Genomic DNA, 14,699 nt, shown 5'->3' with positions numbered 1-14,699 from the left:
CTGTACAGCAGCTGGAACGGTCTTTTCTGATACAGAAATGTGTTCTCAAAGCCCAGATTTTGTAAACCTTCGTACATGCATATTAAAAAAAGTAAATGTATATGATATAAGTTTTCCTCGTCCCTTTAAAAACACGTGGGATCGGTTTTTTTTTTCTATCATGTTACAAAGCAAATTGCAGATTCAGTAGAATTTTTTTGCTAAACCTCGTCTCAGTCTGGGTTTGAGTCCAATGGGCAGTGTCATACAATAATTGACAATTGTCCCTATGTAAATGTGCATGCAAATATCCTTGCCCTGTTGTATACTGAGGCGAGGCCAATCTTCTTTCCATCGTAAAAAGAATTCAGTGGTACAACATACATATATATACGGTACTCGAGTATAAGCGACCCCCATAATTTGGCCACAAAAAACTGGGAAAACTTAATGACTCGAGTATAAGCCTAGGGTAAATTCTGGTAAATTTAAAAAATAAAAATAGATACCAATAAAAGTAAAATTAATTGAGACATCAGTAGGTTAAGTGTTTTTGAATATCCATATTGAATCATGAGCCCCATATAATGCTCCATACAGTTCATGATGGGCCCCATAAGATGCTCCATGCAAAATACGCCCCATATAATGCTCCACAAAGTTCATGATGGGCCCCATAAGATGCTCCATATTAAAATCTGCCCCATATTAAAATATGCCCCATATAATCCTGCATAAAGGTTAATAATGGCCCCATAAGATGCTCCATAGACACATTTGCCACATATAGTGCTGCACAAATGTTGATTATGGCCCCATAAGATGCTCCATAGAGATATTTACCCCATACAGTGCTGCACAAACGTTGATAATAGCCCCATAAGATGCTCCATAAAGATAGTTGCCCCATATAATGCTGCACAAACGTTGATAATGGCCCCATAAGATGCTCCATAAAGATAGTTGCCCCATATAATGCTGCACAAACGTTGAATATGGCCCCATAAGATGCTCTATAGAGATATTTGCCCCATATGCTGTTGCTGCAATAAAAAAAAAACCCACACTCACCTCTCGTCACTCAGGAGAGGTGAATATCGCGCAGCGCTCCCCTTCCCTATTATACTCACCTGCTCCTGGCTCAGTCCCTGGTTCTCCGGCGCTGCAGCTTCTTCCAATAGTGAGCAGTCACCGTTACCGCTCATTACAGTAATGAATATGCGGCTCCATCCCTATGGGAGTGGGGTCCATATTCATTACTGTAATGAGCGGTACCATGTGACTTCTCACTACAGAAAGAAACTGCGACGTCGGGAGCAGGTGAGTATTATTAGACTCCCCTCCCCTGCCGACCCCTGGGTATGACTCGAGTATAAGCCGAGAGGGGGACTTTCAGCCCCCAAAAATGGGCTGAAAATCTCGGCTTATACTCGAGTATACACAAAACTGGAATTTTTCAACCTTTTTCCACATATCATGCTTCAAACATAAAGATACCAAATGTAAATTTTTGGTGATGAATTAACAACAAGTGGAACACAATTGTGAAGTTGAACGAAATTTATTGGTTATTTTAAATTTTTGTGGAAATTAAAAAAACTGAAAAGTGGGGCGTGCAATATTATTCGGTCCCTTTAACTTAATACTTTGTTGCGCCACCTTTTGCTGCGATTACAGCTGCAAGTCGCTTGGAGTATGTCTCTATCAGTTTTGTACATCGAGAGACTGAAATTCTTGCCCATTCTTCCTTGGCAAACCGCTCGAGCTCAGTGAGGTTTGATGGAGATTTTGTGAACAGCAGTTTTCAGCTCTTTCCACAGATTCTCGGTTGGATTGAGGTCTGGACTTTGACTTGGCCGTTCTTACACCTAGATACATTTATTTGTGAACCATTCCATTGTAGATTTAGCTTTATGTTTGGGATCATTGTCTTGTTGGAAGACAAATCTCCTTCCCAGTCTCCGGTCTTTTGCAGACTCCAACAGGTTTTCTTCAAGAATGGTCCTGTACAGGGTGGATTGATTTAAATCACGCCGATTTAAATCATGATTTAAATCACGATTTAAATCAAAAGATTTTTTTCTATTTAAATCGGATCGATTTAAATCATGATTTTAATAATGATTTAAATCACTGATTTAAATCAAAAGGTTTTTTTTAATATAAATCACGATTAAAATGAGAAGTGAGAGCAGTGCGCATGTGCGCCCATAGTTACACGGACGAAACTAGGGGCAACGATCTAACGCCAGGGTGAGGGGGGGACCCCAAAGTAAGTAAAAATCTTTTTTGTTTTACTATATGGCAATAGGTAGGTGTTTAAAAGCAGCATGTCTTAATTGTATAAACTATTAATAGCCTCCACATTTTGTTCATACTGCCCCTTTAATTCCACACTTCTAGCTTGGTTTCACTTTTGGTTTAGTTTCTTTTTCCATTCAGTTGACATGCCCAAACTTGTTGGATAGTCAGCAGTACTTGGCTGTAGTAACAATCAAACTTCATAAGTGATCTGTGTGAGCCATGGCAGGTCGTAAGAGAGACCCTATTTGGGTTCATTTTGTTGAGATGCCAGCAGCAGATCTTGGAAAGAAAGGTGCAAGAGCAAAGTGCAAATACTGTCAAAAGGATATCCAAGGACTTGTTTGCCGTTTGAAATCACATTATGAAAACTGCAACCAGAAGGGAAATGAAGATGTTGATAGTGATACAACTAATGTCAATGAACCCCCACAGCTTCTTATGCACCAGGAGCCTAGTACTAGTAAGTCTGGCAATTACAACCTATTTTTTTAACAGACATTTTACTGGGATGGTTAAAGTCTATGAAAAGAGAAATTTCTAGCACTAGTAGTTCTGGAGTATAGAATTTAAATTTATGTTAAGGCAATATTTCACAGAAAATTAACGCTAAAGGACATGTGCACCTTTATTTTTTTAAGGTGCACATGTCCTCCCCCCCGCAGCGCTCTTACCTCCGATCCCCGCAGCGCTGAGATCCGTGGCTTCGTTTTGACCGTCCGCCTCCCGTCCTCCGGTTGCGGCCTACTCGCAGTGATCCAGTGAAATGAATGGAGGCGCGCTCGCGGACGGGCAGAACGAAGCCACGGATCCCCGCAGCGCTGACATCGGAGGTAAGAGAGCTGCGGGGGGAGGACATGTGCACACTGCACCTTAAAAAATAAAGGTGCACATGTCCTTTAAGTAAAAATAAAGTGTGTATACGCTTATTTTTTTTTTATTGTAGGCTGCAATTCACTTTTGAAGTCTGCCAAATTGACCATTTTAAAAAAAAAACATTTTTAAAACTTTTGTGACATAATTTTTTTCAGTTGCTCTGATATTAGTTACCAGTATTACAGCAACTTCACCGGAAAACTTGAGTAGCATAACTTTTGAGACAGCCCTTATAGGACGAGGACCATTACATTGTTCAAAAAGTTTGTTTCAAAATATTTTCGTTATATTTCTTCAAATACGCAGTCGATTTAGATTTTTAATTTCTGTGCTTTCAGGGTCAAATATGGCTTGTGCTGCACGTGACAATCAATATCTGGGTACAACTTCAACAAAGCAGCCCAAAAAAAAACTTTGCGTGCAAAGTGTAGAAAAATTCATCTTAAAGACTACGACGAGCCAGAAAGAACATTTTGATGAATTAATTGCTAAATTCATATTTGCAACCAATTCTTCTTTCCGACTAGTTGAGCACCCATTGTTTGTACAAATGATCGAAGGAATTAGACCAGGCTACAAACCACCAAGTAGATTTGATATCTCAGGAAAACATCTTCAGGCTGTATACGACATAGAAAGAGCGGCTTGTACAAAATATTTGAAAGACAAGGTTGTTAACATGAGCTTGGATGGTTGGAGCAACATCCACAACGACCCCATAATTTGCACTTGTGTCACAACAGAAGATGGTGAAACTTACCTTACAGACACAATCGACACATCTGGAAATTCACATACTGCTGAATATTTACTTGAAATTGCTAAGAACTCAATTCACCAATGCCAAGAACAGTTTGGATGTAAAGTAAGGAGCTTAGTTACTGATAACGCAAGCAATGTGGCAAAAATGCGAGCGGAACTGGCACATGAGGATGACACAAATGTCATTACATACGGTTGTTCTGCCCATTTGTTGCATCTTTTGGCAAAAGACCTGCATATTTCGGGTGTCAAGGAACATGTTGTAGAAATTGTTAAATATTTCCGCAATAATCATTTTGCACATGCAACCTACAAGGAAATGGGAGGACTGAAGTTGGTTCTACCACAAGATGTTAGATGGAATACCTTGGCTGACTGCTTGGAAATGTTTATTAACAACTGGTCAAAATTACTGTCCATTTGCGAAACACATCGGGATAAAATTGATGCTAATATACGAAGCAAAGTATTAAATCTTGGTGTGAAGAGAAATGCCGAGGACCTTTTGGAAAGGTTAAAGCCAATATCGATTGCGTTGGATAAAATGCAGAAAGATACTGCAACCATAGCTGATGCCACAGAAGTTTGGAAAGATTTAGAAGGTTCTCTAGATCGCTTGAACCTCTCAAACAATGTAAAGGTTGCAATACAGCACCGCAAGGACCAAGCATTAAAAGAAGAACACTATTTAGCCAATCAATATCTTGCATCCCATCTACAGAGGGAAAAAATTATCTGAGGCGGAAATCAACTCTGCAATGGAGTGGCTCGCCAATACTAACCATGACATTGTGGCAACTGTGCTGAAATTGAAGTGTGAATCTGCACCATTTCAAAAATACATGTTTGCAGATAACGTCGTTAATGAACTAAAACCACTGGACTGGTGGAAGTCGCAATCACTTGTTCTTCCAGCAAAGATAATAAATCTAGCTACTCAGCTGCATCGGCTTCATCCGCAGGAGTAGAGAGATTGTTTTCTTCATTTGGTTTTGTGCACACAACAGTCCGAAACCGCTTAGGAACTGCTAAAGCAGGACAACTGGTTTTCCTATTAAAAGTCCTAAATAAACAGTAGGCTTAAAGGACTGATGTATTCACTGAAGATGTTTGCTTACTTCAAACGTTAGAGATAGGCTATTGTTAAAAAGTACTTACTCTCTGTAGTTCAATTCTGAGTGTTTAATAGTGCAAATAAAAATTATTAGGTTTCATAATCAACTGTTTTAATATTTTTATTTGTGTAAAACAATTAGATTTGCAAAAAGACAAAGTTTTGCTTGTGTACAACTTGATTAAAAAATCTGATTTAAATCAAATGATTTAAATCAAAAAAATCTGATTTAAATCAAAAAAATCTGATTTTTTTGATTTTTTTTTAAAAATCAAGATTTTTATCCACCCTGGTCCTGTATTTGGCTCCATCCATCTTCCCATCAATTTTAACCATCTTCTCTTTCCCTGCTGAAGAAAAGCAGGCCCAAACCATGATACTGCCACCACCATGTTTGACAGTGGGGATGGTGTGTTCAGGGTGATGAGCTGTGTTGCCTTTACGCCAAACATATCGTTTGGCATTGTTGCCAAATAGTTCGATTTTGGTTTCATCTGACTAGAGCACCTTCTTCCATATGTTTGGTGTGTCTCCCAGGTGACTTGTTGCAAACTGGATATCTTTGAGAAATGGCTTTCTTCTTGCCACTCTTCCACATTTTCAAAAACTGTGCGGAAAAATCCTCACACGAATCCGCAGCGTGGGAACATAGCCTTAGAGTTAGGGTTTTAATTAGAGCTAGGGTTGGAATTAAGGTTGGAAATAGGGTAAAGATTAGGGTTAGGGGTGTGTTAGGGTTTGGCTTGTGGTTAGGGTTATGGTTAGGGTTGGGATTAAGGTTAGGGGTGTGTTCGGTTTAGGGTTGCGATTAGGGTTAGGGGTGTGTTGGGTTTAGGGTTGTCTTCTCCACGGGCGCCGCCATCTTCCAAAATGGTGGGCGCATGCGGAGTGCGACTGCCGAATCGGCCGGTAGATTCATTCCAGGTACATTTTGATCACTGTGATAAAACCTATCAAAGTGATCAAAATAAAAAAAAAAGTAAATTAACCCCCCCTTTGTCACCCCCATAGGTAGGGAAAAATAATAAAATAAAGAAAATATATTTACTTTTATTTTTCCACTAGGTTTAGGGCTAGGGTTAGGGTTAAGGCTATAACTAGGGTTAGAATTAGGGTTAGAACTAGGGTTGGGGTTAGAACTAGGGTTGGGGTTAGAACTAGGGTTGGGGTTAGAACTAGGGCTAGGGTTAGAACTAGGGTTAGGGTTAGAACTAGGGTTAGAATTAAGCTATGTGCACACTGTGCGGATTTGGCTGCGGAGCCGCAGCGGATTGGCTGCTGCGGATTCGTAGCAGTTTTCCATCAGGTTTACAGTACCATGTAAACCTATGGAAAACCAAATCCACTGTGCCCATGGTGCGGAAAATAGCGTGCGGAAACGCTGCTTTGCATATTTCGCAGCATATCAATTCTTTGTGCGGATTTCACAGCAATTTAAACCTGTTCCACAATAGGAATCCCCAGGTGAAATCCGCACAAAAATCACTGGAATTCCGCGGCAAATCCGCAGGTAAAACGCAGTGCCTTTAACCTGCGGATTTTTCAAAAATGATGCGGAAAAATCTTACACGAATCCGCAACGTGGGCACATATGCTTAGGGTTGAAATTAGGGTTAGGGTTGGAAATAGGGTTAAGATTAGGCTTGTGGTTAGGGTAATGGTTAGGATTAGGGTTAGGGGTGTGTTGGGGTTAGGGTTGGTATTAGGGATAGGGTTGGTATTAGGGTTAGGGGTGTGTTGTGGTTAGGGGTGTGTTGGGGTTAGGGTTATGATTAGGGTTATGCTAGAGTTGAGATTAGGGTTAAGGGTGTGTTGGGGTTAGTGTTGGAGTTAGAATTGAGAGGTTTCCACTGTTTAAGAACATCAGGGGTCTCCAAACGCAACATGGCGCCACCATTGATTCCAGCCAATCTTGCGTTCAAAAAGTCAAATGGTGCTCCCTCCATTCCGAGCCGCGACGTGTGCCCAAACAGTGGTTTACCCAAACATATGGGGTGTCAGTGTACTCAGGAAAAATTGCACAACTACTTTGGGGGGTTTATTTCTCCTGTTACCCTTGGGAAAATAACAAAATGGGTGCTAAACAATTATTTTTGTGGGAAAACGATGATTTTTTATTTTCACGAATCTGCAATATAAACTTGTGTGAAGCACTTGGGGTTCAAAGTGCTCACCACACATCTAGATAAGTTCCTTGGGGGTCTAGTTTCCAAAATGGGGTCACGTGGGAGTTTCTACTCTTTAGGAACATAAGGGGCTCTGCAAACGCAACGTGACGCCCGCAGACCATTCCAGCAAAGTCTGCATTTCAAAACGTTACTACTTCCCTTCCGAGCCCCGTCGTGTGCCCAAACAGTGGTTTACCCCCACATATGCGGTATCAGTGTACTCAGGGCAAACTGGGCAACAACTATTGGGGTCGAATTTCTCCTGTTATCCTTGTGAAAATAAAAAATTGCTTGCTAAAACATAATTTTTGAGGAAATAAAAATGATTTTTTATTTTCACGGCTCTGCGTTGTAAAGTTCTGTGAAGCACTTGGGGGTTTAAAGTGGTCACTGCACATCTAGATAAATTCCTTGGGGGGTGTAGTTTCCAAAATGGGGTCACTTGTGGGAGATCTCCAATGTTTCGGCACACAGGGGCTCTCCAAACGCGACATGGTGTCCGCTAACGATTGGAGCTAATTTTTCATTCAAAAGTCAAATGGCGCTCTTTCTCTTCCAAGCCTTGCCGCGTGCCCAAACACTGGTTTGTGACCAAATATGAGGTATCGGTGTACTCAGGAGAAATTGCCCAACACATTTTAGGATCCATTTTATTCTGTTGCCCATGTGAAAATGAAAAAATTGAGGCTAAAAGAAATTTTTATGAGAAAAAAAAAACAAAAAAGTACTTTTTCATTTTTACGGACCAATTTGTGAAGCACCTGGGGTTTCAAAGTGCTCACTATGCATCTAGATAAGCTCATTGGGGGGTCTAGTTTCCAAAATGGGGTCACTTGTGGGGGAGCTCCAATGTTTAGGCACACAGGGGCTCTCCAAACGCGACATGGTGTCCGCTAAAGATTGGAGTCAATTTTTCATTGAAAAAGTCAAATGGCGCTCTTTCCCTTCCGAGCCCTGTCGTGCGCCCAAACAGTGGTTTCCCCCTTCCCACATATGGGGTATCGGCGTACTCAGGACAAATTGTACAATAACTTTGGGGGCCAGTTTCTCCTTTTACCCTTGGGGAAATAAAAAATTGTTGCTAAAAGATCATTTTTGTGACTAAAAAGTTAAATGTTCATTTTTTCCTTCCATGTTGCTTCTGCTGCTGAAGCACCTGAAGGGTTAATAAACTTCTTGAATGTGGTTTTGAGTACCTTGAGGGGTGCAGTTTTTAGAATGGTGTCACTTTTGGGTATTTTCAGCCATATAGACCCCTCAAAGTGACTTCAAATGTGAGGTGGTCCCTTAAAAAAAAAAAAATGGTGTTGTAAAAATGAGAAAATCGCTGGTCAAATTTTAACCCTTATAACTTCCTAGCAAAAAAAAAAAAAAAAATTGTTTACAAAATTGTGCTGATGTAAAGTAATCATGTGGGTAATGTTATTTCTTAACTATTTTGTGTCACTTAACGCTCTCGTTTAACAGAATAAAAATTCAAAATTTGAAAACTGTGAAATTTTCTAAATTTTAGCAAAATTTCCACTTTTTTCACAAATGCAAACATTATCAACCTAAATTTGCCACTAACATGAAACCCAATGTGTCTCGAAAAAACAGTCTCAAAACCGCTAGGATCCATTGAAGCGTTCCTGAGTTATTACCTCATAAAGGGACACTGGTTAGAATTGCAAAAAAACGGCCAGGTACCGTAATTAAGGTCAAAATAGGCTGGGTCATGAAGGGGTTAAAAAAAAATTAGCATTTAACTTTTTTTCACAAAAAATGTACTTCAACTCCAATTTGTTTTATTTTAACAAAAGTTGGAGAAATTGGACTTCAAAAGTTATTGTAAATTTTGTCCTGAGTACACTGATACCCCATGTGTGGGAAGGAGCGCCATTTGACTTTCAATGCAAAATTGACTGTAATTGAGATGAGACGCCTTGTCGCGTTTGGAGAGCCCCTGATGTGCCTAAACATTGAAACCCCCCACAAGTGACACCATTTTGGAAAGTAGACCCCCTAAGGAACTAATCTAGGTGTGTGGTGAGCACTTTGACCCACCAAGTGCTTAACAGAAGTTTATAATGTAGAGGCGTAAAAATAAAAAAAATCATATTTTTTCCCAAAAATGATGTTTTCGACCCCAATTTTTTATTTTCCCAAGGGTAAAAGAACAAATTTGGTGGGGGGGCGGGGGTGGGGTGGGCGGTAGGGGACATCACTGTATATTATCAGATCGCTAATCTGACACTTTGCAGTGCACTGTGTCATCAGCGATCTGACAGGCACTGCAGGTAGGAGACCCTCGGAGCCCCCTCCCTGCGCGATGCTTCCCTGTGCCACCAAAACGCTGTGATCATGTTTTGATCGCAGTGTGCCGGGGGTTAATGTACCGGGAGCGGTCCGGATGTCAGCTGTAATAATCAGCTGACACCCAGCGATCGGCTGCGCTCCCCCACCCACCCCACCCGTGAGCGTGGCCGATCGCCTATGACGTATCATCCCGTCACTGGGAATTAAGTCCCAAGTCACCTCGACGGGATAGTACGACATATGGGATAAAGGGGTTAAAGTTTTGTAAATCCTTTTGTATCCAAATCCAGCTTTAAACTTCTCCACAACAGTATCACGGACCTGCCTGAAGTGTTCCTTGGTCTTCATGATGCTCTCTGTGCTTCAAACAGAACCCTGAGACTGTCACAGAGCAGGTGCATTTATGCAGAGACTTGATTACACACAGGTGGATTATATTTGTCATTATTAGGAATTTAGGACAACATTGGATCATTCAGAGATCTACAATGAACTTCTGGAGTGAGTTTGCTGCACTGAAAGTAAAGAGGCCGAATAATATTGCACGCCCCACTTTTCGGTTTTTGAATTTCCACAAAAATTTAAAATAACCAATAAATTTCGTTCAACTCAACAATTGTGTTCCACTTGTTGTTGATACTTCACCAATAATTTACATTTGATATCTTTGTTGAAGCATGATATGTGGGAAAAAGTTGAAAAGTTCCAGGGGGCCAAATACTTTTGCAAGGCACTGTGTATGTATGTATGTATGTATGTATTTATGTCTCTCTATCTATCTATCTATATATAATATATATATAAAAAATAAGGGGAACACTAAAATCCCGCATCCTAGATATCCCTGAATGAAATATTCCAGTTGTAAATCTTTATTCGTTACATAGTGGAATGTGTTGAGAACAATAAAACCTAAAAATTATCAACTTAAATCACAACTAATATCCCATGGAGGTCTGGAGTTGGAATGATGCTCAAAATCAAAGTGGAAAATGAAGTTACAGGCTGATCCAACTTCAATGGAAATGCCTCAAGATAAGGAAATGATGCTCAGTAGTGTGTGTGGCCTCCACGTGCCTGTATGACCTCCCTACAATGCCTGGGCATGCTCCTGATGAGGCGGTGAATGGTCTTCTGAGGGATGTCCTCCCAGACCTGGACTAAATCATCTGCCAACTCCTGGACAGTCTGTGGTGCAACGTGGCATTGGTGGATGGTGCGAGACATGATGTCCCAGATGTGTTCAATCGGATTGAGGTCTGGGGAATGGGCGGGCCAATCCATAGCTTCAATGCCTTCATCTTGCAGGAACTGCTGACACACTCCAGCCACATGAGGTCTGGCATTGTCCTGTATAAGGAGGAACCCAGGGCCAACCTCACCAGCATATGGTCTCATAAAGGTTCTGAGGATCTCATCTCGGTACCTAATGGCAGTCAGGCTACCTCTGGCGAGCACATGGAGGGCTGTGCAGCCCTCCAAAGAAATGCCACTCCGCACCATTACTGGCCCACTGCCAAACCTGTCATGCTGAGGGATGTTGCTGGCAGCAGATTGCTCTCCACGGCATCTCCAGACTCTGTCATGTATGTCACAAGTACTCAGTGTGAACCTGCTTTCATCTGTGAAGAGCACAGGTCTCCAGTGGCGAATTTGCCAATCCTGGTCTTCTGTGGCAAATGCCAAGCATCCTGCACGGTGTTGGGCTGTGAGTTCGACCCCCATCTGTGGACATTGGGCACTCAGACCATCCTCATGGAGTCCGTTTCTAACCGTTGTGCAGACACATGCACATTTGTGGCCTGCTGGAGGTCATTTTGCCGGTCTCTGGCAGTGCTCCTCCTGCTCCTCCTTTGAACAAAGGCTGGGGTAGCGGTCCTGCTGCTATGTTGTTGCTCTCCTATGGCCCCCTCCAGGTCTCCTGGTGTACTGGCCTGTCTCCTTGTGGCTCCTCCAGCGTCTGGACACTACGCTGACAGACACAGCAAACCTTCTTGCCACAGCTCACATTGATGTGCCATCGTGGATGAGCTGCACCACCTGAGCCACTTGTGTGGGTTGCAGAGTCCGTCTCATGCTACCACGAGTGTGAAAGCACAACCAACATTCAAAATTGACTAAAACATCAGCCATAAAGCATTGGTACTGAGATGTGGTCTGTGGTCCCCACCTGCAGAACCACTCCTTTATTGAGTGTGTCTAGATAATTGGCAATAATTTCCATCTGTCTGTTCCTTTTGCACAACAGCATGTGAAATTGATTGTCAATCAGTGTTGCTTCCTAAGTGGACAGTTTGATTTCACAGAAATTTGATTTATATGGAGTTATATTCTATTGTTCGTGTCCCCTTGATCTTTTTGAGCAGTGTGTGTATGTGTGTGTATATATGTGTGTGTGTGTGTGTGTGTATGTATGTATGTATGTATGTATGTGTGTATAGATGTATATATATATATATATATATACATACATACATACATACATACATACATACATACATACATACATACATACATATACACATACACATACACATATATACAAACGCATATGCACACACACACCATGTACCAAACCTTGCATGTAGTATTCAAGTAGCTTGAAAAAGGTTCGCTGCACTGAACCGAATCTTGGGCTAAATAAAACCGCTCCTTATTCACCGACAGTGGTGTGCTGCTTCCTTTTTTGGACTACTAATAATATTTACTAAAAGATTTGTGTCTCTGTTCCATTAAATGGTACAATCTGTTTTGGTGGATCAGACTTGGACACTCGGTGTTAAAAATGGAACGTCCATGCAGAATACGAGCATTTTTAGTGGACAGAAAAAAGGATACAGAAATGTAAACGTATATATAATCCCCAAAACATATTGATCAAGATATATTGCCTTGCATTTATTTGCATTTATGTGCTAATTGCATATTGTGAGGAAAAAGCAACTCAACAATATATTACATTATAAGAGGAAATGAGTCAATGCTAGTTATTAAACATATGAATAACTTTAAGTCAATTAATCACACATAATTTTTTTTTTTTTTAGATTTTGTTAGAAAAAGCAATTTACAGAGCAACCGATGTATAGACATGTAAACTATGGGTTAATAACAAATAATCCAAATAAATGAGTGCCAGTCACAATACCAAGTCATAAAGGGCAAACATTAAGTGAAGATTGCTGTACTAGACAGTGTCATGTTAGGGCAGTTGATAGTTGGTTAAGTCACGGGATGTTATGGATCTATCAGGGTCACAAACAGGTGAATGCCTATGTAGGGGCTAATTACCACTGACCTGTATTCAAATAACAAAAACCCTAAAGGATGATTACTGGACATGTACACTTGGCTTTAGAAATATCCATCACCACTCTCACCAAAGTGAAATTAGTCCTTTTAGATGAGGTGTAAAAGGCCCCATTATCGCCGTGTTCTGCGGAGACCCTGCATCAGGGACCCAAGATCTGCACTGGTTGCGAAGTTTGGGGACCTCCTATTTCTCAAGTATTGAGGTGCGGGCTCCTAGTCCCTGATGCAGTGTCAAGGGGTCATTGTTTCTGTAGGATTGAAGTTGTGAACCTTTGACAGCATGGTTTGTCTTCTCAGGGTGGTCTTGGTGAGAAATGTGGTCCTGGCTACTCTGGGTATATGGCACTAACCAGGATCAGCAGGCCTATGAGCGCAGCCAGATATCTGTTTTCAGGGATAAGAGATTGACATTGCTAATGATAGGTTCTGCCTAATTATAGCTTTTCGGGGTTACATTACCATAAGAATAGACATACAGTGGATTTACTCAGGTGAAGTCATGTCACACACTGTGCTAAATGGAAAATTAGCCTTTTGAGTAAGATATTGCCCTTGATTTTATTATAAAGTAGAGACTAATCCTACTATTGCGGGTAAGGGGATATTCACACCCAGCAGATTTCTTCTCAAAGTTTCTATGACTGAAAAAAATCAAATTTTTTTTTTTGCAAGCTTTATCCAGGTGAAAGGGACAGTCAGATTTCTGGAATAAATTGTACTCGAGACCCTTTTACCATTTAGAATAACTTGGGATTTAAGCATCCGGTACAGAGCAGCCCCCCTAAGACTTGCCTAATGCTCCGAGCGAGTAGTGTAGATTGGTGCGGAGGTTGAGGATGAGCAGTGCGTATAAGAGATGACTTCACTTATCGGTGAATTTATGGGTAATTATAGGGTTATAGCTGTTCGGTTACATGAAGTGGAATGGATTGGATGTGTCATAGGTTTGTGTGCAGAAGAAAACAACCGTGTCCTTTTATAGTGCTAATCCCTATTTTCCCCAAAGATTGTGTCAGACTTGCCATTTGGAAGTCAGCAACAGTGTAGTGCGTAGCAGGGCCTAAGGGTGCAGGGTAAACCGGCTGTCAGTCACCCGACTAACGAGCAAAACGCGGCTTCACAGCTACAGGTGGGCTAGGGTAAGTGCACATTAATGGGGTTGGACACTACTTTTTTTTTAATTGATGTCTTATCCTTACGGCAGGCCCCCAATATCTGATCAGTGGGGGTACGACACCCGCCATCGCTACTGATCTGTTACCTGGGCCAACGGTGGCTGGAAGTTGTCTGATGCCTCCAGAACATGGCAGCTTCGTCACATCTACTATGGCTATAGCCGAGCACTGAAGATCCCCCCCCTATTTAAATGAATAGTACCCAACCACAGCCACTATTGAAATAATGGTGCTACCGCCTCTCACCAGTAACAGCTGATAGGTGGTGCCGCACTCGCATGATCCGATATAGCTGTCCTATTGTGAAGAGAGATCATTAATGTCAGATCAGTGGGGTCTGAAACCCCACCGTTGTATGCACGGTACAGAGCCACTATGTACGGCTGCTCAGCTCCGGTTTGCTTCAACATAGTTCTGAACAACCCCTTTAATAATCTTGAAGGACAGTTGGTTTTGTATATGGGATAAGAAAATGAGGAGACATGTTTGAGGTCAGTGGTGTCCATGCAAGTCTTCTGGGGTTGTGCCCCTGGTCCAGTACTGGAGCATAGACCGGACAGATTGTACTGTCTGATTCTGGGAATGAATGCTGCACGTCATCCCGGACAATAAAGCGAATCCAAAGTCTCATTTACATTTTACGATTGAATATTCTTTAGTGATATTTTGGCTGCTTTGGACATCGGGGACATTTCTACTTCTGTTTATATCTCA

General features: G+C 41.5%; 2 protein-coding genes across 4 annotated transcripts in view; both read left to right on the top strand.

The window, feature by feature from the left end:
* ABR (ABR activator of RhoGEF and GTPase) overlaps positions 1-14,699 on the top strand; it is a 427,958-nt gene that overhangs the window by 140,674 nt on the left and 272,585 nt on the right. The gene's annotated exons all lie outside the window — the stretch shown is intronic.
* On the top strand, positions 2,369-4,808 carry LOC138672784 (uncharacterized). The gene is made up of 2 exons (XM_069761147.1): positions 2,369-2,743; positions 3,495-4,808. The coding sequence occupies exons 1-2, from the start codon at positions 2,503-2,505 to the stop codon at positions 4,655-4,657; spliced, it is 1,404 nt and encodes a 467-aa protein (XP_069617248.1). The 5' UTR covers positions 2,369-2,502; the 3' UTR covers positions 4,658-4,808.

This window comes from Ranitomeya imitator, chromosome 3, assembly GCF_032444005.1.
Source record: "Ranitomeya imitator isolate aRanImi1 chromosome 3, aRanImi1.pri, whole genome shotgun sequence".
Classification (NCBI taxonomy): domain Eukaryota; kingdom Metazoa; phylum Chordata; class Amphibia; order Anura; family Dendrobatidae; genus Ranitomeya; species Ranitomeya imitator.
This window is presented reverse-complemented; position numbering and strand designations above follow the sequence as displayed.

What these genes read in the sequence shown, in the direction of transcription:
- LOC138672784 (XM_069761147.1), top strand. Translation starts at nt 2,503, where the DNA reads ATGGCAGGTCGTAAGAGAGACCCTATTTGGGTTCATTTTGTTGAGATG. An exon ending in GCACCAGGAGCCTAGTACTA is followed by an intron (nt 2,744 to 3,494) that starts GTAAGTCTGGCA and finishes CTGTGCTTTCAG; the next exon opens with GGTCAAATATGGCTTGTGCT.